Source organism: Netta rufina (assembly GCF_964035555.1).
Source record: "Netta rufina genome assembly, chromosome: 19".
NCBI lineage: Eukaryota > Metazoa > Chordata > Aves > Anseriformes > Anatidae > Netta > Netta rufina.
The window spans coordinates 12,074,378-12,093,756 of NC_140143.1; the positions used below are offsets into that span (position 1 = coordinate 12,074,378).

At 51.6% G+C, this 19,379-nt stretch overlaps 1 protein-coding gene across 3 annotated transcripts in view; it reads left to right on the top strand.

Moving 5' to 3' along the window:
- Positions 1 to 18,667, top strand: part of MYOCD (myocardin) — a 38,190-nt gene extending 19,523 nt beyond the window's left edge. For 2 of the 3 annotated variants that reach the window (XM_084298493.1, XM_084298494.1), the window contains exons 4-12: positions 1,020 to 1,095; positions 3,344 to 3,505; positions 7,393 to 7,568; positions 8,148 to 8,273; positions 8,778 to 9,052; positions 9,418 to 9,571; positions 10,780 to 11,733; positions 15,382 to 15,436; positions 16,132 to 18,667. In XM_084298493.1, the coding sequence (XP_084154619.1) occupies positions 1,020 to 1,095; positions 3,344 to 3,505; positions 7,393 to 7,568; positions 8,148 to 8,273; positions 8,778 to 9,052; positions 9,418 to 9,571; positions 10,780 to 11,733; positions 15,382 to 15,436; positions 16,132 to 16,700 (2,547 nt within the window). In that variant the 3' untranslated portion in view covers positions 16,701 to 18,667. Of the gene's footprint in view, positions 1 to 1,019; positions 1,096 to 3,343; positions 3,506 to 7,392; positions 7,569 to 8,147; positions 8,274 to 8,777; positions 9,053 to 9,417; positions 9,572 to 10,779; positions 11,734 to 14,308; positions 14,423 to 15,378; positions 15,437 to 16,131 lie in introns of all 3 variants that reach the window. The other variant, XM_084298495.1, reaches the window with a different exon arrangement.
- Positions 18,668 to 19,379: the final 712 nt, after the last annotated feature.

Consider the following 19,379-nt stretch of genomic DNA (forward strand, 5'->3'; position numbering starts at 1 on the left):
AGAACACAGGCAGCACATTCCATTGCCTTCTCCTGGCTACAGAAATGCTTATAAAATCTTTTCACATGAACCTGTACAATTGTGCTGTGGGTTTCCCAGTTTTCTCTAGCTGCGTGTGCTATTTTCTATTTATCCTGAAGGGTTTCACCTCTTTGAACTACGTACATTTTTGTACTATCTATTCTAGCATCTCAACTTCACAAACAGGTAATAATTTCTCTAGGTTGTTCTCTAGCTCTTCTTATCTAGGTGATGAGCTAGTATTTGTATCCTTGAGGTCAGCTGCCACCAATACTGACTTTCTTGGTCCTGGAGAAATAGGCTATTGAACCTCTGTGTGTCTTTTTGTTCTTAAAACCATGGAGAAGTTGGTACAAGTTCATCACAAGCTCCACTACAGTGATCTGCAGTGTGGATTTTCCCAACCCACACCATAGCTGGGGTGAAGAACTGCAGAGCACAGGAGCTGCAGGACCACAGTAAGGCTGTCTTTTGGCTGACCTGGGAGGAGTGTCCGCATATCTTCATAATTTGCTCAGCCTTATATCTCACCAAAGGGTGCCAGGCTTCCCAAAGAAGCGATTGCTAACACTACACTGTGGAGTTGCCTTTGTGTAGGTCTCAAAGGTGAAATGGTATGCTGAGCCAGGAGCAAATCTACCACTCCCAGCAAACAGGTTTCATCCTTTCCACGAGCTCTCGTAATACTTCTCGCATCAGAAGCCCAAGGAAACTGGAAAGAACACAGGTTAGCTGTGGGGATAGTAAACGGTCAGCAGCTCCATGCATGTTGTTCCCTTTATGACGAATTTCTGCCCAAGAATCAGCCAGTGTCCAGGTGGAAAAAAAATGTCATTTAGGAGCTCACTGAACCTAAACTGTACCAAATAAAAATAAAAATAATAATAAAAATAAAATAATAATTAAAAAAAACAACTTGGGATAGCATGGGGGCCTCTGCTCTCTGTACCTTATTGCTGCTCTAGTCAGATAATACTCTCTGCATTTGTGTTCTGCAGACTGAAGATTATCTCAAGCACAAGATCAGAAGCAGGCCTGAGAGATCAGACCTGGTCAACATGCACATTTTACAAGGTAAGCCTGCCTGAGATTCTCCCACTTACTCCTTGTTTCTCCTGCCTGTGACTCATGTCTCTCCTGCCCCACTTGAGTTCCTTTCAGGACCCTCATCACAATTAACTTTGCCCCAGCTGCTCATGAGGGCCACAGTCAAAGGGACATTGTATGGAATGGGATGTTGTATGGTATTTGGTTCAGACCTGACCTTCAAGAGGCAGGAGACACACTTTTCCCGACAGGAGCAGGAACAAGGCCATCTAATCTTTGTCCCACCTCTGGCAGGTACCAGTATGAGATGGTCTAGAAGACAGTGGGATATAGAACAGCTGTGAAAGAATACTTTGTTACACAGAGGTGTAGAGGTCTGATCCTCACAAAGTGCATACCATGGGCATTTGTGGTGAAATCCTCATAGCAGGTAGTTGTAATAACCTCCTAAAGGCGGACTTTTTTTTTTTTTTTTTTTTTTTTCCATAATTCCCATTATGTGTCTATTGATGTTGATAGAATCAATGACCCAAGCATAGCCATACAAAAAAAGGTTGAGCTCTGGTACCAGTCAGTGAGACCCAGCAGCTCTCCCCTCTCCCAGCCTGGTGTCCCCTCCCAGCCAGGGAGCTGGCAGTGCTCTGCTGCATCCCGTCACAGACAGCAGGACTCTCCGGTGTCCCTCGTTATCTTCAGAGATAACAAGCTCCTTAGAGACAAGGAGGATGTGCAGTCCCTCCTTGAGTCCTGTTAGTCCCTTGGAAGAAGCAGATTACTCTCTGGGAACTGTAAATGCTGGCCTCTGCTCTCAGTATGGATGCAGTTCATATCTCTTTTTCCTCTGTCATGCAAGAGGTTTAAGCCCAGAGTCTGTGACAGATCAGTGCCACTCTCTTAATTTACCCTTTTCTTTCCATCTGAAAATGAGCCAGCATCACTGGCCATTTAACAGGTGGAAATTGTCTTTCCCTTAGGTTAAATAATTGAAGCAAATATGAACTGGAATTGGGGCCAGGAGCTGTAAAACAGATGTGGAAATGGCTGCAGTCACCAGGCGTTGACAGGGCCAGCGAGACAGAGCTGGAGGAGAGGTGGTGCAGAGATGGCCGGGCTGTGCATTGAGCACGCTGTCTGTGCTGCCCCACAAACACTTGGCCTAGGCCTCTGCTCCCACAAAGAGGTGTGCCCTGGATTTTCATGGACTTACAGGCCCATTTGATTCATAACATGACATGATTGAAATCAGGCAGCTGAGACACTTGCTGTCATCTAAATGTCTTCCAGACACACCTACTACTGTTCACCTCAAGATGCTCATGTGGTTCCTTTTCATACGTAATCTGAGTCCTTAGATGAACTCTCATGACCTCGTTCAGAGTTTTCTTTATTGTCTAGTATGAAGCTTGTATTGCCTACAGAATCTCTTCCAGAAGACTGTCCAGTCTTTGAAGGCAGCACAGCTTAGATGCAGCCCTTCTTACTTTAAACCCCAGAGTGTATAGGCATAGTCTAGTGTAGGATCCTGCTCCCTGACTACCAGAGTGCTCTGGTGCTACCAGAGGTGTCAGAGAATCTTTATTTGGGAAATCACCACTGTCTTTTGTAATTGGCCACTCTTCTTTCACCACTCAGTAAGTTAGAGCTTCTCAGTTTGGTTTGGTCTGGTAGTAGCTTCAGATCTAGCTGCCTTTGTTATGCTCCTCTCCACCAGCTTGTTTTTCCCCTGAAGGCCTGAACACTGCCCTCCTGCTGCCTCCAAACATTCCACTCTTGAAGATTTGGCTTTTTATTTTCCAGTGCAAGGCTTTCGCTCCAGTTGTCAAACTCTGTTAACGGTTCTTTCCTCCAGCTGTTCCTTCAGAAGTAGAGATCCACCTGCATTAGGCCACAAGGGCCAATGGGCTCCTGGAAGGCAGGAGTCAGAGTCCACTTTTGCTCTCATGTTAGTCACAGCTTAATGAAATTTCCATTGCAGATCATTTCTGGGCCTTGGGAAGGATGGTCTGGCTGCAGACTGGGTTTGCAAGCCCAGGTTAGGAAACAGAAGTTTTTACCTGGGAATGGGGAAGCTTGACCTCAGGCTCAGAGGAAGACGCATCTCCCTAAATCCCATCTTGCTTCCCAGTCTCAGTGCAGCTCCTGCTGGACACTGAGCCATGCTCAGGTCTTGGCCACAGTCCAGAAGGCTGTGCTGAGGGGGAAGTATGTTCTCACTGAGCAGTGTGCTTACAGATGCCCCAGGTCCTGAACTGATGCCTTCCATTTGGCCTTTTAGACTCAGCTGCAGAAGGGTCCATTCAGTCTACTCAAATGAAGCTGAAAAGAGCCAGACTGGCAGATGATCTCAATGAAAAGATTGCTCTCAGGCCGGGTCCTTTGGAGTTGGTGGAGAAGAATATTATTCCTGTCGACTCAGCTGTGAAAGAGGCCATAAAAGGTAGTGAAGTGAGCATGTATTTTGTGTCATGTGCATGGCATGGGGCAGGGGCTGTCAAGGTTACATGGATGTCAAGCAGCAACTGCAGAAAGTGATTGACCTAGAGTTAGGAGCAGCGGCTGCATATTATTTAAAATTCCTTATTTTTCACCGTACTATTGCAGTCCAGCACAGACTGTGCTATCTCACCTAGGTCTATGAAAAGAGATCTCTCATCTTCTTAGTGCTGCGCTAAGACCATGGGAAAACAAATCATTTCTCAGCCATGTCTTCTCAGAGAGAACACCTCGTCTCTTACTCTTCCTTCCCTGCCCAAGGCTTTGAGCGTGTAAATGGTATTGCAGGAGAAAGGTCATTCCTTCCTCCCTCACGTGGGAGAAAGCTTGGGTGCACACATGTGGGCATTAGGCTGGTCTGGATGCTCCCACTTGTGACCTGCCAAGCTTTTACAACCCAACAAGCAGGAGTGAAATAGCCTCATTTCAGAGAGGCTGACATTCTTTTTTTTTCCACTGATGCCAGTGGCACACAAGGTCCAACAGAGTAGAGGGGAAGTGAAAGCATCACTGGGGTGCTAGACTGCTGGGGAATACATGGAGCAGCCTGCATCCCAAAGCAGGCTATGCTCCTCCCAACCATTTTCCACGCTGTTTATGCATAAGCTCAGTGTTCCTCTATTATCCACCTCCCAGCTGGAGGAGGGATGCAGAATCCCCTGCAGTTATTTCCCCCATGCTGCTGCAGGGATGCCAGTGCGGGAGCTGACACTAAGGAAAATGGTGACTCAGAGCTCACCAGTACCAAGAAGGCAGAGAAAGGAGCAGGAAAACCTGCAGCATCCTGCTAGCCCAGCAACCCGACATTTTTGAAGTCTGGGCTCATCCCTCCACATCCAAACTGGACCTCAGGTCTCAAGTGGGGCACTGAGAGCTGTTTTACCCCCAGGAACTCCTTGTTCTCTTGCTCTTGGTTCCTAAATTAATGAGATTATTTCCATTGGCATAGTCCCATGGAAATGGAGTGGGGAAAAAGAAAAAAAAAAAGAGAGAGAGAAACCATTAAAAAAATCCCCTTTTTATAAACAATCGAGGCAGTTTGAATATGATTTCATCCACTGGAGCCAAGGCTTGGAGGCTGGGCAAAGCACATGTCAAATTTGAACAATGTTTGTCTCCAGCTGCCATGTCAGGAGCTTGTGGTAAATAGAGATTTACAGGACAAAACTGTTAAAAACAAAAGTCTGGATTAAAATGATTTAGTCCATTTTAAAATTTCTCCCTTTTGCCATAGCCTTCCATCAATCATCTGCTGGGGAAAAACTTTCCCTGTAAGCCAGTTTTATCCCGTTTCAGGTGAAACACACAGCATGTTAGGGTCCAGCAGGAAGCTAGTCCAGCAAGAAGCTATTTGGGTGCCATGAGAAGGAGGTGCTGCAGCTGCACCAGGGACACAAACTCAGTCCTCAGGCTTCTGTAGAAGAAACCCTCAAGCTGAAGGATCCTCAAACTGATTTTTGAAGTCAGAAGCACTTTGTGGTGCTCACAGCTTGGGGCAGAAGGTTGAAAAAAGAGCAGAGGTGAGCCCTGGGACTTCTGAACATTAAGCCTTTTGTTTTTGCAATACCAGAAAGATGGCAGGATTTAAAATCATTTTACTTTAACCTTGGAATCTCAACTGTTTATATAGCGGAAAGTTCAGCTGACATGTTCCTCTAATCACCTCCGGCAGGGCAAGTGGAAAGTGCCAAACCCCAACTGAAAGCCCTAACATCCCAGTGACAGGAGGCCGCCAGTGCCCTACATAGCTGAGCGGTGATATAAGAACCTTTTTTTACCAGGTCCTTGTCATCACTTTGTCCAATACATTTGAGAGGACAATACCCAGTGCATTAAAAACAGCCCCAAGCAAACACCATTCTGCCTGAGATTACAGCAGAGACATGGGATCATGAAACTACATGGTCAGCCCTGGGCTGGGTGAGAGAGACAGATAAGGGCAGCGCTCCCTGCTCCGCACAGGCCGCCAGTATCAGGCAGCAGGATGCAGCACATTCCTGTCATGCCCTGGGCTGCTGCTGTATCCTGAAGGTCCCTTGGGCTCCGTGCTTTGGCACGTTTTCTCCTCACATGCCTGTCAAATGCCAGCCCAGCGGAAGTCTTGGAGATCTACAAGTCCCTCTGCTTGAGTGATTATTCCCAGAAGAGGATGCCCACACTTGTCTGCAGACACCCCAATGCAAGGGATCATACAGCCTTGTGTTTCCTCGGTGAAGGTACAACCTCTGATGGCAGCTGTAGAGGAGAGGGGACAGGCCCTATTTCGGACACACATGAGGAACCCCAGGATGTGGGGAGCAGGGAGGAGAGAGACTCTCCACAAGACACTGTTGCTCTCATATTCCTATGTCTGCCTGCCCCAGAGCTGCCATGGCAAGTGTACTGTTGAGCTGTTTGCATTTCTCTGCCAAGCAGACAGAGCAGCTCCCTGGGAACACCAGGGTCACAGAGGAGGCTGCTGCTGTTGACACTTGCAGAACTGTGGATAGGGACAGGCACAGTGCACAGGATGCAGAGCCGTGTTGTCAGGATACCAGTAACTGTTGACTGTCTGGGACCTCTTCCCAACACAACCCCATGTCAGGCGGGCCCACCTTCTGCAGGGGTCTAGCTGCTGGTGGCTCAGGGACCCACCCTGGGGCGGGCAGCCATGGCTCCCTGCACTCTCACCCACCCTGGCACCACAAGCTGGAGCAAGCAGAGATAAGCCTTTATCTCTGAGATAGGGGCAGGAGGGTGCGTGTCAGTGAGAAGGTGCACATTGCTACAGAAGCCACACAGACAGGTGGAGGCTTGTCCCCGGGCCCTTCCTATTTCCCTATTTGTCACCTCGCTATCAGCATGCCAAGCTGCCTGACAAATGCCAGACGTGAGCACGAGGAGATTATGAGCATGACCATGCTGCTCCTTCCTCTGCCCCCACCTGCAGTTCTCCCAAAGCTCACATGAGAGCTCTTACTTTTTCAGCACTTCATTTATCAGTAAAAGCCTGGGGTCAAAAGCTCTTGCCCATCTGACTATGAGGAGGAGCTCTGCATGGAGCTTGTAGAGAATCAATATCTGGGGCAGGCCTTGTGGCAGTCAGGACGTAACAGCAGCTAACTGAAGCATTTCATGTGGCTGATGTTTGTGGACAGCCACAGGACCTGGAAGCTGCTGTCCAGCTGCAGCCAGGTGCGCTCACGTTGGCTCTTCTGCCATGACAGCGTCACCCTCCACATCAGCTTCAACCTCAGCTCTTCTGCTGAGGATCACTAAGTGCGATCGAGATGCTTGGCAGACTGGGGAGAGAGACTAATGCCCCTCTCCTCGTTTCAGTCCAAAGGCAGGTCGGGACAGCTGAGCTGCTCTGAGCCAGCCCAGTGTACTTGTGCTCTCTCAGAGCCTCCTGCCTCTGACAGACCAAGTCATTTGGCTCTAGGGGACAGGCCTGCAGGATCCTTTCCCAGTCAAACCAGTGATGCTGTCCTCGGTCACTGGTTTGACATGGGATGAGGCATTTGAACACCTTGAGCACCAAGTCCTCAGCCTGTAGCAAGACGTGAAAAAGGGGACACGTAGGAAACTGACCTGGTCCCGCACATGACCGGGGTCTGCAAGGCACACTGCGGTTTCCGAGCGATCTGAGCACTCCCCGCGCTGCCTTGTGCTCACCCCATTCCTCCAGCCGGGGACAGCCCAACCGCTGGCCGTGACCCGCGCCCGCTCCAGCCGGGGCTGCGGAGCCCGCGGCCAGGAGCCGGGAACAGGCGGGCGCCGCTGCCCTGGGGCGGGCCGACCGGCGGGGACGGGAAGGCACGCCACTGACCGCCGCTTCCCCGCACCCGGCAGGTACACAGGTGAACTTCCCCAAGCCATCCGACGCGTTCGCCTTTGAGGAGGACAGCAGCAATGACGGCCTGTCCCCGGAGCAGGTCAGGAGCGAGGACTCCCAGGGCTCCACGGAGTCGTCGGCGGGCACCAAAGCCTCGGAGACGGCCCCGCCGGCGCCCTCGGGGACGCCCCAGGTGGGTGGCGCGGCCCGGCCCGGCAGAGGGGGACTGGGGTTAGCTGGGGCACTGAGGTAGGCAGGGATAGACTGGGAAGACAGGAAGGTTATAGGGGACTGGGATAGCCTGTGGGAACTAGGGAGAGAGGGCTGGGGTAGGCATGATAGGACTGGAGTGGATGGGGTGACTGGAGAAGACTTTGGGCAGGGGAAGAGAGTGGCAGGTCTCCGATTCAGGAAAAGAGACACTTCTGCTGAATATGGGTGCTCCAGACACACTGCTGTGAGCCCAGGGACACCAGGCTGTCCTTTCCCCAGGGACTGCATCAGGTTTCCAAGCTCTCCATCTCCTTTCTCTGTGCCAAGAGACCTCTGCAGCCTGATCGGGGCCCTCTGAGACCACCTTTGGAGAGGGCAGTGTATCAGCACTGTGGTGCAGAGCTGCTGCAGCTCAGCCCCTGGCTGATGGAGTTGGGTGCAGCCCCTCGTCCTGCAGGAACTGAGCATCAGTGTGGAAGGAAGGTTGTCTGTGGGGACAGGCTGTCCAGGGGGCCTGCATCTGCCCCACATCCTCTCACACTGCACCTCTTCCTTTCAGGATCACCCCCACAGCACTGAGGGCAATGCAGCAGAGCTGGCCTCAGGGCAGAGCAGCCAGTGCGACAGCCCCAAGCAAGCACCAGGACAGGACAGCCCACCCCTCCCAGTGCCCTCTGTGGTGAAGGTAATGTCTTCATGCCCAGGCTCTCTAGGAGAGGGAACAAGCACAGGGCAGCAGCTAAGCCCAAAGTACCCAGGTGCTGCACCCCATGTGTCTGGCAAGTTTAAGGGTTTGGCCTTGAAGGCCTGGAATAATGAAGGGAGATGGATCCCATTGTCAACTACTGCATGTTGACATCATTTTTTAACTATAAAAGGTAGAGCTTTGGTCCCTGCTCAAGGTGATTGAACAGTTCCTTTATTGGAAATATCCCCTGGAGCTTTAAACAGGAGATACAGAGCAATAGAGAAATACCTTTAAGGCAAGGAAGGTCATTCTCCTTCTCATGTGCTCTTTAGCACAGCTGGGATGAAATGCTGCCCTTGGGGAGTCACACACGTGTTTAGCTGCTCATGGAGCTGGGCTGTAAGGCTGCCAGCAGGATGTGCCCTTGCTCTGCCAGGTCTCCAAGTTCCCACAGGAGTGACAGGATCTCTCCACTAATTCTTTTCCATCTTGTACCAACAGTCAAAATCATCCAGTGATAGCAAGAACCGTCACAAAAAGCCCAAGGACACCAAGCCCAAGGTGAAGAAGCTGAAATATCATCAGTACATCCCTCCAGACCAGAAGGCAGAAAAGTCCCCTCCGCCCATGGATTCTGCATATGCCAGACTCCTCCAGCAGCAGCAGCTCTTTCTGCAGCTCCAGATCCTCAGTCAGCAGCAACAGCAGCAACAGCAGCAGCAGCAGCAGCAACAGCAACACTTCAGCTACCCAGGGATGCACCAAGGCCAGATAAAGTGAGTGACAATGTGCCAGTGTCAGGGCTTAGTCCTGTCTCCCTCCAAGCTTTCCTCTTCCCTGCCCATCTGTGCCAGTGCAAAGGGGATATATGCATGCAAAGGAATCATAAAAACTTCAAAGTATAGCAGTGTCCTGAAAAGCTGTTCTGGCTTTGTGCACTGGTTGGGGAACCTGTGACGTGCTGGTAGGTCACCAGCAATCTCCTTGCAGCCCAAACCAGTTTTCCTGGGGGTTGGTGGTCCTTCAAGTCTCGTACAGGAGATAGGAGCCCCAAGGGAGCAGAGAGATGGTACGTCATATAGCACTGGGCACAGAGACCCTGGAGGACAGACGTTACCCCAAATCTCCTTTGTTATTTCAGGCAATCAAATGAGCAAATGGTCAAAAGTTCAAATTCTTCATCAACTTCTGTCAACAACACCCCTCTTTCTCCTGTGAAAACCACCTTTTCAGGCCAGACTTGTGTCTCATCTATCAAGCCAGGCCCTCTGCCATCTAACCTGGATGATCTGAAAGTGAGTTAAAACTTTGTCACCACAGGAGCAGACTCTCATAGCCTGAATGTGCTTTGCTACCCCTTATGTGTGCAGTGTAGTGCAGCAGGCTGTGCTACAGGGACCAACTGTATTACTGATCAGCAAACCAGAACCACCACACTATGTGCAAACCCAGGCATACAGCATGATGAATCAGGAATCGATTGATGTTGTGGTAACTAAAAACGTGGACTTTCTGCTTTGTGGGTATCACATGGGTCCATTGCTCCAGTGCACATATCAGCAAACCCTGCATCTTGAGATGGCTGCAGGCCAGGGTATCAGGTCAAAGTCTAGAGAACAATCTGTGCTGCTGCTCCTGTAGCTCATGGCCCCATAACTTCAGTAGTTTTATGACGAATGTCTTGGATACTGCTAGCAGACCAGACGGAATGTGTCAGCGTTGCCTTGACACCAGCTCAGTGACTCAGCTTCTCAGTGGTCATTGCAAGCCCATGCTGCAGTTCCTCTGCCAGCAGCATCCAGGCCAGCTTAGCTGTCTGGAGAAGCAGGTATCCCCTAGAGTCCGTGGCTATGAGCACTGATCTGAATAGTATCTAAATCTCTCACATAGGCAAGAGAGGCAGGGAACAAGGGAGAATCATTCAAATCACTGATTCTTTTATAATTTGTTAACAGAGCCTCAGCCATAGGGAAGGCCAATATTTTTTTAGAAGCAGGGACCTAGGGGAAATTAATTTCTCCATCGTTGTTAGATGGAGAAATAAGATGAGGTAGAAATAACATGTGCTTGGTCATAGCAGTAGCTTTGCTCAGATGCCTGAACCTGGTGCAGATGCCTGAACATAGAGTAGCTGGCTTCAGTAGCTGTGGTCATGTTATCTGAGCTAAAGGATAGTTCCTGGGCTGTGTGGAAAGTCCTCTGCTCAGGTAGATGCTACTGCTAGGAGAGGAATCATGGCTTATTTCCATGGCTCAGGGACCACTGCTGGTTCACGGAGAGCAGTCACAGTTTCTGGAGGAAAAAAGGTTTTCCTGTTAGGAAAGATCAGGGTCCTGTGGTAGTCAGGGCTGTGCATGCTGACTGATCACCTCGGCAGCCAAAGCTTTAAAGCAGGAGGCATGGAATCTATGATATGAGGCTTGCTGTGAGAAATGTCAGGTTTCTAAAGCACTCAGCTGCAAGGGGAAGCAAAAGGAATGATTATTGGTCTCTTTTCTTCCAGGTGTCAGAACTGAGACAGCAGCTCCGAATAAGAGGCCTTCCTGTATCTGGTACCAAAACAGCACTGATGGAACGGCTGCGGCCTTTCCAGGAGTGCAGCAGCAATGCAGTGCCAAACTTCAGTGAGATCACAACTGTAACCTTTCCAGTCACTCCAACAAGCACCTTGTCAAATTACCAGTCGCAGTCCTCCACCAGCATGTTATCAAATGGCTTCTACCACTTTGGCAGCACCAGCTCCACCCCACCCATCTCTCCAGCCTCCTCCGACCTCTCTGTGAGTGGCTCTTTGCCAGACACATTCAATGATGGGCCCATGTCTTCTCCACAGTTTGGTCTTCAGCCATCTCCAGTCCATGGTAGTGCTGAAGAAAGCCTCATGAGTAGCATGAATGGAGGGAGCATTCAGCTGGAGCTGGAAGGGATTGACACAGAGAAAGACAAAATGCTGGTGGAGAAACAGAAGGTCATCAACGAATTGACATGGAAGCTGCAACAAGAGCAGAGGCATGTGGAAGAGCTACGGATGCAGCTCCAGAAGCGAAAGAGAAGCAATGGCCTTGAGGAAAAACAACAGCCCACTCAGCATTTCTTTGGTGTCCCCATCAAGCAAGAAAATGCAGTGTCCAGCTGCCCATTTGCATCCAAACAAACTGCCTTAAAAGGCCAAGCCAGCAGCTCAGATAAGTTAAGTAACTGTGGTGTGCCACAGCTGTCTCACATTGTAAATAGCCACTGCTTGGAGCCTGCAGGGCAAAGCACCATCACCTCTTCAACATTCCTGAGCCCTCAGTGTTCCCCCCAGCACTCTCCTCTCGGGGCTGCAAAGAGCCCGCAGCACATCAGCCTGCCACCGTCCCCTAATAGCCACTATCTCCTCTCGGTGTCCCCTGGCTCACAGGCAGAAGGGTGCAGCGGGTCCCCACAGACCAACAGTTGCCTTCGCACAGCATCGGTAAGTGGAGAGCACCCCAGCTGTCATCTTGGTGGTGAACACACTCATATCTGTGGCCATTCACACAAACATCTCTGAGTGCTTTTCTATCAGGCTGGGACAGCTGACATCCAGGATGGGCACCCAGGGGGTTGGAGGAGCATGTGGGGCTGCCTGTAAGGCAGGGTAGCTGAGATGGAGAATGGGTTGGAAGCTAATGGCACTGCGGGGTCCTTTGCAGGGTGTTTCCTGGAGAACCATGCTGCCACCACATCCAATTGCCCTGGGGGAGCACAACCCAGCTCCTCTGTTCTGTGGAGCCCTGGCACAGCTCCTTATGCCCTGGGAGAGCCCTGGCACAGATCGCTCTTCCCCAGAGGACCTCAGCACAGCTCCCTGTGCCCCTGGGTGAGCACTGGCAAAGTTCCCTGTGTCCTGGGAGAGTCCTGGCACAGCTTCCTCTGCTGTGGAGGGACCTGGCACAACTCTCTGCCCTGGGGAAGCATTGGCACAGCTTCTTCTGTCCTAAAGGAGCCCTAACACATCTCCGTGTCCCCTCAAGGGGAGGCTCTGGCACAGCTTGCTGCGCCCCTGGGGGAGTCCTGGCACAGCTTATTCAGCCCCATGATGTTCTGGCACAGTTCTCTCCACCCTAGGGAAGCCCTGGCACAGCTTCCTCTGCCCCATGGAGCCCTGGCACACCTCCGTCTGCCCCATGGAGCCCTGGCACAGCTCCCTCTGCCCCTAGGAGCCCTGGCACAGCTCTATCCTCAGTGGGGAAGCACCAGCATAGCTCTCTCTGCCCCTGGGAGGTCTCTGCCACATTTTTCTATGCCTGTGGGGAAGCCCTGCAATACTCGTCAGCATCTTGCTAAGCCCCTGCAGCTCCTAGCAGTGTAAGGCACTTTAACCACTAGGTTGAAGGAAGGCAGTTACCCCAGTCATATGGAAAGCCTTTTCTTGGGGAGATGATAAAGCAGGGCTTGCCACTGGGACCTACAGTCAGGACAGAGCTTGTGTCACCTCCTCAGGCCACCAGCACTGCAGAGGTGTCCCTTCAGTGTCTCCACTCCTCATTCAGCCCTCAGCATGGTATGAAAGCTTGGAGAGGGAGGGGCATATGCTGCCAACACACAAAATAGCACAAAGGGCTGCTTATCACAGTCCCATTTCATCCTAACACCCTACCAGGGTTCCCCAGGCACTAGTAACACCCATCATATTTATTGTCTGTAAAGCATGCGCAGTGGCTCCAGGTGCACGGCGCACCCGCGAAGTGTTTGGGCAGATGCACAGCAGGTGTGCGCTGAGTGTGCAACAGGCTCACGCAAAGCGACCACCACTGCATGCAGCGCTCACGCAGGACAGCTCAGGAGCCACAGCCCCACAGCCAGCACATTGAGCAGTATGCAGTGTCAGGGGGGTGCAGTGTCAGGATGCAGCCTTGTCGCTAAGCTGTTCAGAGGACAGCGATATAGGTGACATGGGCAGTCAGGCACGGTGCTGTCTGGTGGGCAGAGGGGAGCAGCACTGTTGGGGTGAGACAGGAGGAGAAACAGAGTGCTGCAGTGGGACGGGCAGCGGGGTGCAGTGCTGCGGGGTTGAAGTAGGCAACACGGGGAATGCTGCTGGGGTGATAGAGGCAATGGGGTGCATTGCTTTGGGTGATCTGGGCACAGAGTAGTGAATGCCGTGGGTAGGGTGCAGTGGCAACCTCAGCAGTGGGGCACAGAGCTGTGGTGCAACAAGCAGTGGGACAGAGCACCATGGTGCATTGCACAGTGAAGTGCAGTGCCGTGGGGTTATGCTCCAAGAGAGGCAGTGGGATTGCTCAGAACAACCAGAGAGCAGTCATAGGGCACCAGCAGGGAGCAGCAACACCTCAAGGGTTCCTCCAGCTCTTTCCCCATTGCCAGAGCACAAGGAGCACTTTTAGGGTTTGGCCTTGCAGTGTCCTGCAGCTCATCGTGGTTGTGAAACCAATGTCCTGGACTTCCCTGTGGGCCTCAAGACAAGGGGAACAGCAGTCACTGGACCTTTAGGTGATGTCCTTCCTGGAAGAGGGTGACCCTCTTGCTGGCAAAAAGCTGGCACCAGTGTGCAGGTGTTTGGTATGGGCACAGAGAAGGCCTGTGGGCAGTGACTCTTTCGGGCAGTCTCCATGAGCTGCCCCAGAACAGGTAGTGACAGAGAAGGTTCCCCAAAGGAAGGAGCTGAGAGGCAGCTGGTAGCTGGGGGAGCATTGCACTCCTGGGCATAGCCACCTCTCCCTCTTGCTCTTCACATTCACAGATAACCCACAGATAAAGTCACAGCTCTGCAAGACCATGCCTGTGGCCAGATCTCAGTCAGTGACCAGAGTTCAACCTGGCCCTGGGTCCCGCCGGTGTCCTCAGAGCTAACCCGAAGAGCTGTTTTATCTCCCTCTTTCCTGCCCAGAGGCCAGGCACTTTGAGCTGATTTGACCTGCAATATCATTAGTTTTCCTGGTTTCATTCTGGCTTCAACTGGGGCAAAAGAGGGCCTCCCTCTGTGCCGAGGAGCGTAACCTTTTCCCTGTGCATTGATTCCATTTCCCCATATTTCCCCCACGCAGATGGCTATGCAGGCAGGTCAAAAGTTTTCTATTCCATCCCCAAGTTTTTGTAATCCAAGCCCAGTCCCCTCAGACGTAAAGCAGCCTCCACCCTATGAGGATGCAGTAAAGCAGGTAACTGCATGATTTTTACTTTCTATAAGGCTAGGGCTGTGCAGAGTGTTCTTCTGTGCTTAATGTAACTGTCAGCTGCAGGAGCTACAACCCATTAAGGGATCTCTGGGTAGGACAAGCCTTTTTACATAAGGAATGGGGTTTCTTTGAAGAGCCAGTTACTAAATGACTGCCACAAAGCAGTCAGACACCATGCTAGAAGGGATAGCATCTTCAGTGCTGATGAAAGGTGCCTGGGGTCCAGACATCCCATACAAATGCCCCAGGACTTTGTTGTCTTCTTCTTCAGGGTGCTCAGGCAAACAGACATCCCAAATGGCCATTCTTTGGGACACCTCACCTAGCCCATTAGCAAAGTGCCCTGCTGATTGCCATCTGCTTAACCTTATCCTGGAGCCCATATGCCCTTAGCCTTGTCCTGGAGTGGTGCTCCCATGGGGAGGAGCTCCCATCTCCCATGAACTCCTTACTTCTTGTGACAGTCTGTCAGCAGCCTCTGTGCTGGTCACGGTGCCTTTAGGAACATAGACTGATACCATCGGCAGTGCTAAAAATTGGCTTATCCTGGCTGGCAGGGAGGTGTGCAGAAAGTCCTTCCAGTGTGGGGTCAGGGAGAGGAGGATGCTGTTATGTTATCCCCAGTGAGGCTGCTGGGACTGCAAGCAGGCACGTGTCAGTGCTAGATGCCAGGTCCAGGTCTGGATGTTCTGGTTGCTCTGGGCAGAGGCAGTCTGCAGTGTCCACTGAGCACAGACAGGCTTGGTGGCAGAGCAGGGGGAACCTGGCTCAGTGCTCTCCAGATCTGCTGCACTTGTCCCAGGTGCCTGCGGTGCTCATCTGAACACTGCTGCCAGCCCCATGCGCCTCTCATGGGGTCTAGAGCCACCTACCTGGCACATGGCTGGAGGGACTCTCCTCCTAATGCCCTCTACTCTCCTCTTTGCCGTTTGCTGCAGCAGATGACTCGAAGTCAGCAGATGGACGAACTCCTGGACGTGCTGATTGAGAGCGGAGGTACGCACTGCTTCTCTGTTCCCTCCAGGGCTTCCCCTCCATCAGGCATAGGTCCGTGGGGCCCAGAGCTCTCAGTGTGCCCCAGTGGAGCTGCCTGAGCTGCATGCAGCTTTCATTTGCCTCCCTATGGCAGGAGCCACTGAGATTGACTCCAAAACCACACCAGACCTGTGCTGGTGAGGAAGCCTGCCAGAGCCTACTTCTGCACATGCCCCAAATCATTGTGGGAGTATGGGCTCAGCGTGTCACCTATGCAGCCTGCTCAGGAAGGACTGCAGGGTGACAGCACTGCCAGCGCCCTCCCCATGCAGAGCCCCTGCTGCCCTCCACCACTCCCAGTGCTGCCAGTGCCATCTCCCACATAGAGCACTGTGGTGCTCTCCCCTGTGCAGATAGCTGCCAGTGGCCTTTCTCGTGCATTACCCAATCCATGCCCACCCCCATGGGGACAGCTGCCAGTGCTCAAGTCCTGGAGATGGGGTCCAAAACCAGGGGAGCTGAGATCAGAAAGTGGGGAACATGGGGGGCTTCCCACAGGGAGGGTGGGTGAGCAATGCCAAAGGGATTGATTTGGGAGTGGGTTTGTGCAAGCATGCCCAGCCCAGGAGCCCAGCTCAGGGGCCTTGGCTGTGCCTCTGGGCCAGCAGTGATGGGCACTGCCAGAGCACTTCAACCCGCTCTTGTTTGCTGAACAGAAATGCCAGCCAATGCCAAGGAAGACCGGTCCTGCCTGCAGAAAGTACCTCACATAACAGTGTCTACAGGGAACTCCAGCACTTCTCTCCCAAAGTCATCTGCCGCATTCGAACAGGTCTCCTCCACCCAGCTCCCATTCGAGCACTGTCCAGGCGGTGGTGACACTCACCTCGAGGTCCTGCTGAATGCTCACAGCCCACTGGGGAGAGTCAGTGAAATTGCCCTACTGAAGATGGGAGGAGAAGAGTCCCACTTTGAAGGGATGATAGAGGGGTTCTCCAGCAAAGCTGCAGATGAACTGCTCACCTCCCAGGAGATTTTACAGACTCCCCTCTCACCAATGGAAACACAGCTCTCCCCTTCCCCTGCTGATGGCTCTGGTTTACAAATGAGCTTCACTGAATCTCCATGGGAAACGATGGAGTGGCTGGACCTCACCCCCCCCAGCTCTGCCACCGGCTTTGGCTCTCTCACCTCTGCTGGCCCCAGCATCTTCAACATTGATTTCCTAGATGTTACTGATCTCAATCTAAACACCAGCATGGACCTTCACCTGCAGCAGTGGTGAACAAGAGGATGGCGGAGGCAGGATACTATAAGCCTGCAGCAGCCAGCACAGTGTTTCCGTCATGCCGGAGAACACATAGAGCTAACATGCCAGAATCAGGGGAAACTGGAGCCATTTTCCCAGTGAATAAACTTGTTTGAATTTCCTGTTACTGCAAAGTGACAGCTCAACAGCTCTGGTACTTTGATTTTCCTCCATTGACACATCCCCACAAAGGATACCTTTATCAACACTCCTTTAGATTGAGTTGTCTAGAATTTCGATTTTGTTCCTCTTACCTTTTTCTCCCCAGTTTTAGCAGTCACTCCCATGAGAACTGGAGCAGCTCATGACAAAATTGTGTGGTGAGGACACCTCATCCGGGAAGGAACAGGGAATCATCCAGAGGTTGCTGCCCCCTTCCCTCCTGCCTGTACAGCTATTTAGGCCATTGTGCATGGCTCAACTTAGCCATGCCAGGTCAGGAGGATTGGGAGCAGGGAGGTCCAAGGGCTCTGCCCAGCGAGGGCAACAAACACACTACTCTGTACAACCAGACTTGCCTTACATCCTTCCTTCTGTCCCCAAAGCCATGTTCCCCCCAGTCCCTGCACAGCTGTGCTCTAGGTGAGTGAGAGATGGAGCCGATGTTCATGGTGGTACTTTGGGATGTTCTCAGGCTGCCTGTGGGGCTGAAAGCTGTCCTGGCTGCAGTCAGAACTGAATCAGGCTGAAGCCTGTGACCTTGAAGCAGAGAGGTCTGGATGCTGGAGGCAGCTGCTGAGGCCGCAGGTGCAGGTATTGAACGGCTGTGGCATTATGGTGCAGCTGGCGTGTCCCAGCTCGTGTGGTACAGATGAAGTGTTATTATGTTCTGATCCAAGGTAGGAGCAAGTCATATGGTAAATACAGCAAAGCTTTGCAGGGGCTGTCCTCTGCACAGCCAAAAATCAGGATGGGTCTCCACTGCCCTGCATGACCCAGAAGCAGGGGCAGCCAGGAGCAGCCATTCAGCCACCTGGTGTGGGACAAGGCTGAGCAGGCTCTTGTGTGCCTGTGGTTTTGTGTGAGCACCTGCTTTGCTGTCTCCACTCCTCTGCCATCCAGAAGGCTTCCTTTTTCCCATACTTCCTCGATCCCCAGCAGTGATTCTCCTTTCCCAAGGTTACTCCAGCATCACTGTTCACCCAGCTCAGAGCAAAGCCATCTGGAGAACAGCTGTGAATCACTGAGCCTAGAGGAGCTTGTTCTTCTGAAGCCAGCGAAGATGGATGCTCTCCTGCAGCGATGCCTCCCATTTAAAGTCACCAGTGTTTCTCCTGCAAGTCTCTGTGCAATATACTTCCTCGGGCTCTAATGAGAAGGAGCCTTTGCTTCACTTCTTAGCTTCCACCAAAGAACTTACTGCAGACTCTTTGACGGACACATCTACTTCTTTGCAATTCTGGTTTTGCCAAAGTAAATATTGTTGCTGACAAAGATTGTTAAACTATTTACGGACTGTGTGTATTTAATATTTGTGTTACTGGAAAGACATCACATTGGCGATGCAGCAGCTGGAGAGGAGGCCCAGCATGAGGGACACCATGGGCAGCCTGGCCGCAGCTCCTGTGGGGCACCCGCACCCAAGGCTGCCAGAGCTGCCAGAGGAGGCTTTGTGGCCACCGCTGTGTCTCAGCTTATGGCGTTGTTGCATGCTGTATAAAGAACATGGCAGTAGCTTTTAAGTCACTATTTAAAGCACCACTTTTCTATTGTACAAATGGTCACAATGCACTGCTAGGATAGGTGATCACAGGTTGCATTAAAAAAAAAAAATCTAAGTGAGAGATTTTTAGAAGCCATTCCATGAAGAATAGTAATAGCACTTCAATCAGAGTAGTGTTAGCCGCTACACTGCGTCATTGTACAGGGCTTTCCAGACAACTTTCTCCTCTCAACAAATGTATTTCCTTATTTAAAGGGATGCTGTCAGCTGCAAAGTTGTAAGCAAGCACATTCCCTTACCTATGTTACCAGCAACACCTTCATTATTAAAAACCCCTTTGTCTTGCCACTACATCTGCTCACAGTCTCCTGTTTGATTTTGCTGGGCTGGAGCAGTGACAGCCATCCCAGCTGTGTTCATTTCATTTCAGCTTCATTCCAGGGAGCAGCTAAAATTTTTCCAGAAGTTTGATTTTAAAGAAACAGTTTCTCCTGGGAGATTTCTAACCAGTCTCCCATTTCCAAAGACTTTTCCTTTTGTTGGCTTTGGTTTTGCTTTGTTCTCCTGCAAACCTTGCTCCAGTGGTCAGCATTCTGTTCAAAGGGAGCTGCTGGTACTCTGGGCTGCTGACCAAACACCTTCAAATTTTCCAGCAGCTGGGCTCCTGGCCAGGGCTGAACCTCCCATTGCCCACAGGGAAGCAGCAGGAGTGGGCTGGAGAGCTCAGCTGGATGCTGTGCTTTCATTTGATCCCACGAGGGCTGAGAGCCAGCAAAGTTTTGGAAGTGACAGGCCATGCCGATGGAGGAGAGGGACAAGGGACTGGTATCCAGCTACAGACTGGAGCATCCTTTATTTTTTGTGGGCGTCCCCTCATCTGTCTGCTCTTTTACTGTCACCATAAGTTGTCTGCTTAAAGTCTTCTTGGTCTGATTATTGTCATTCCTATAAACTGACAGTTTACAGGAGACCAAGGAGGCCAAGCCCAGATC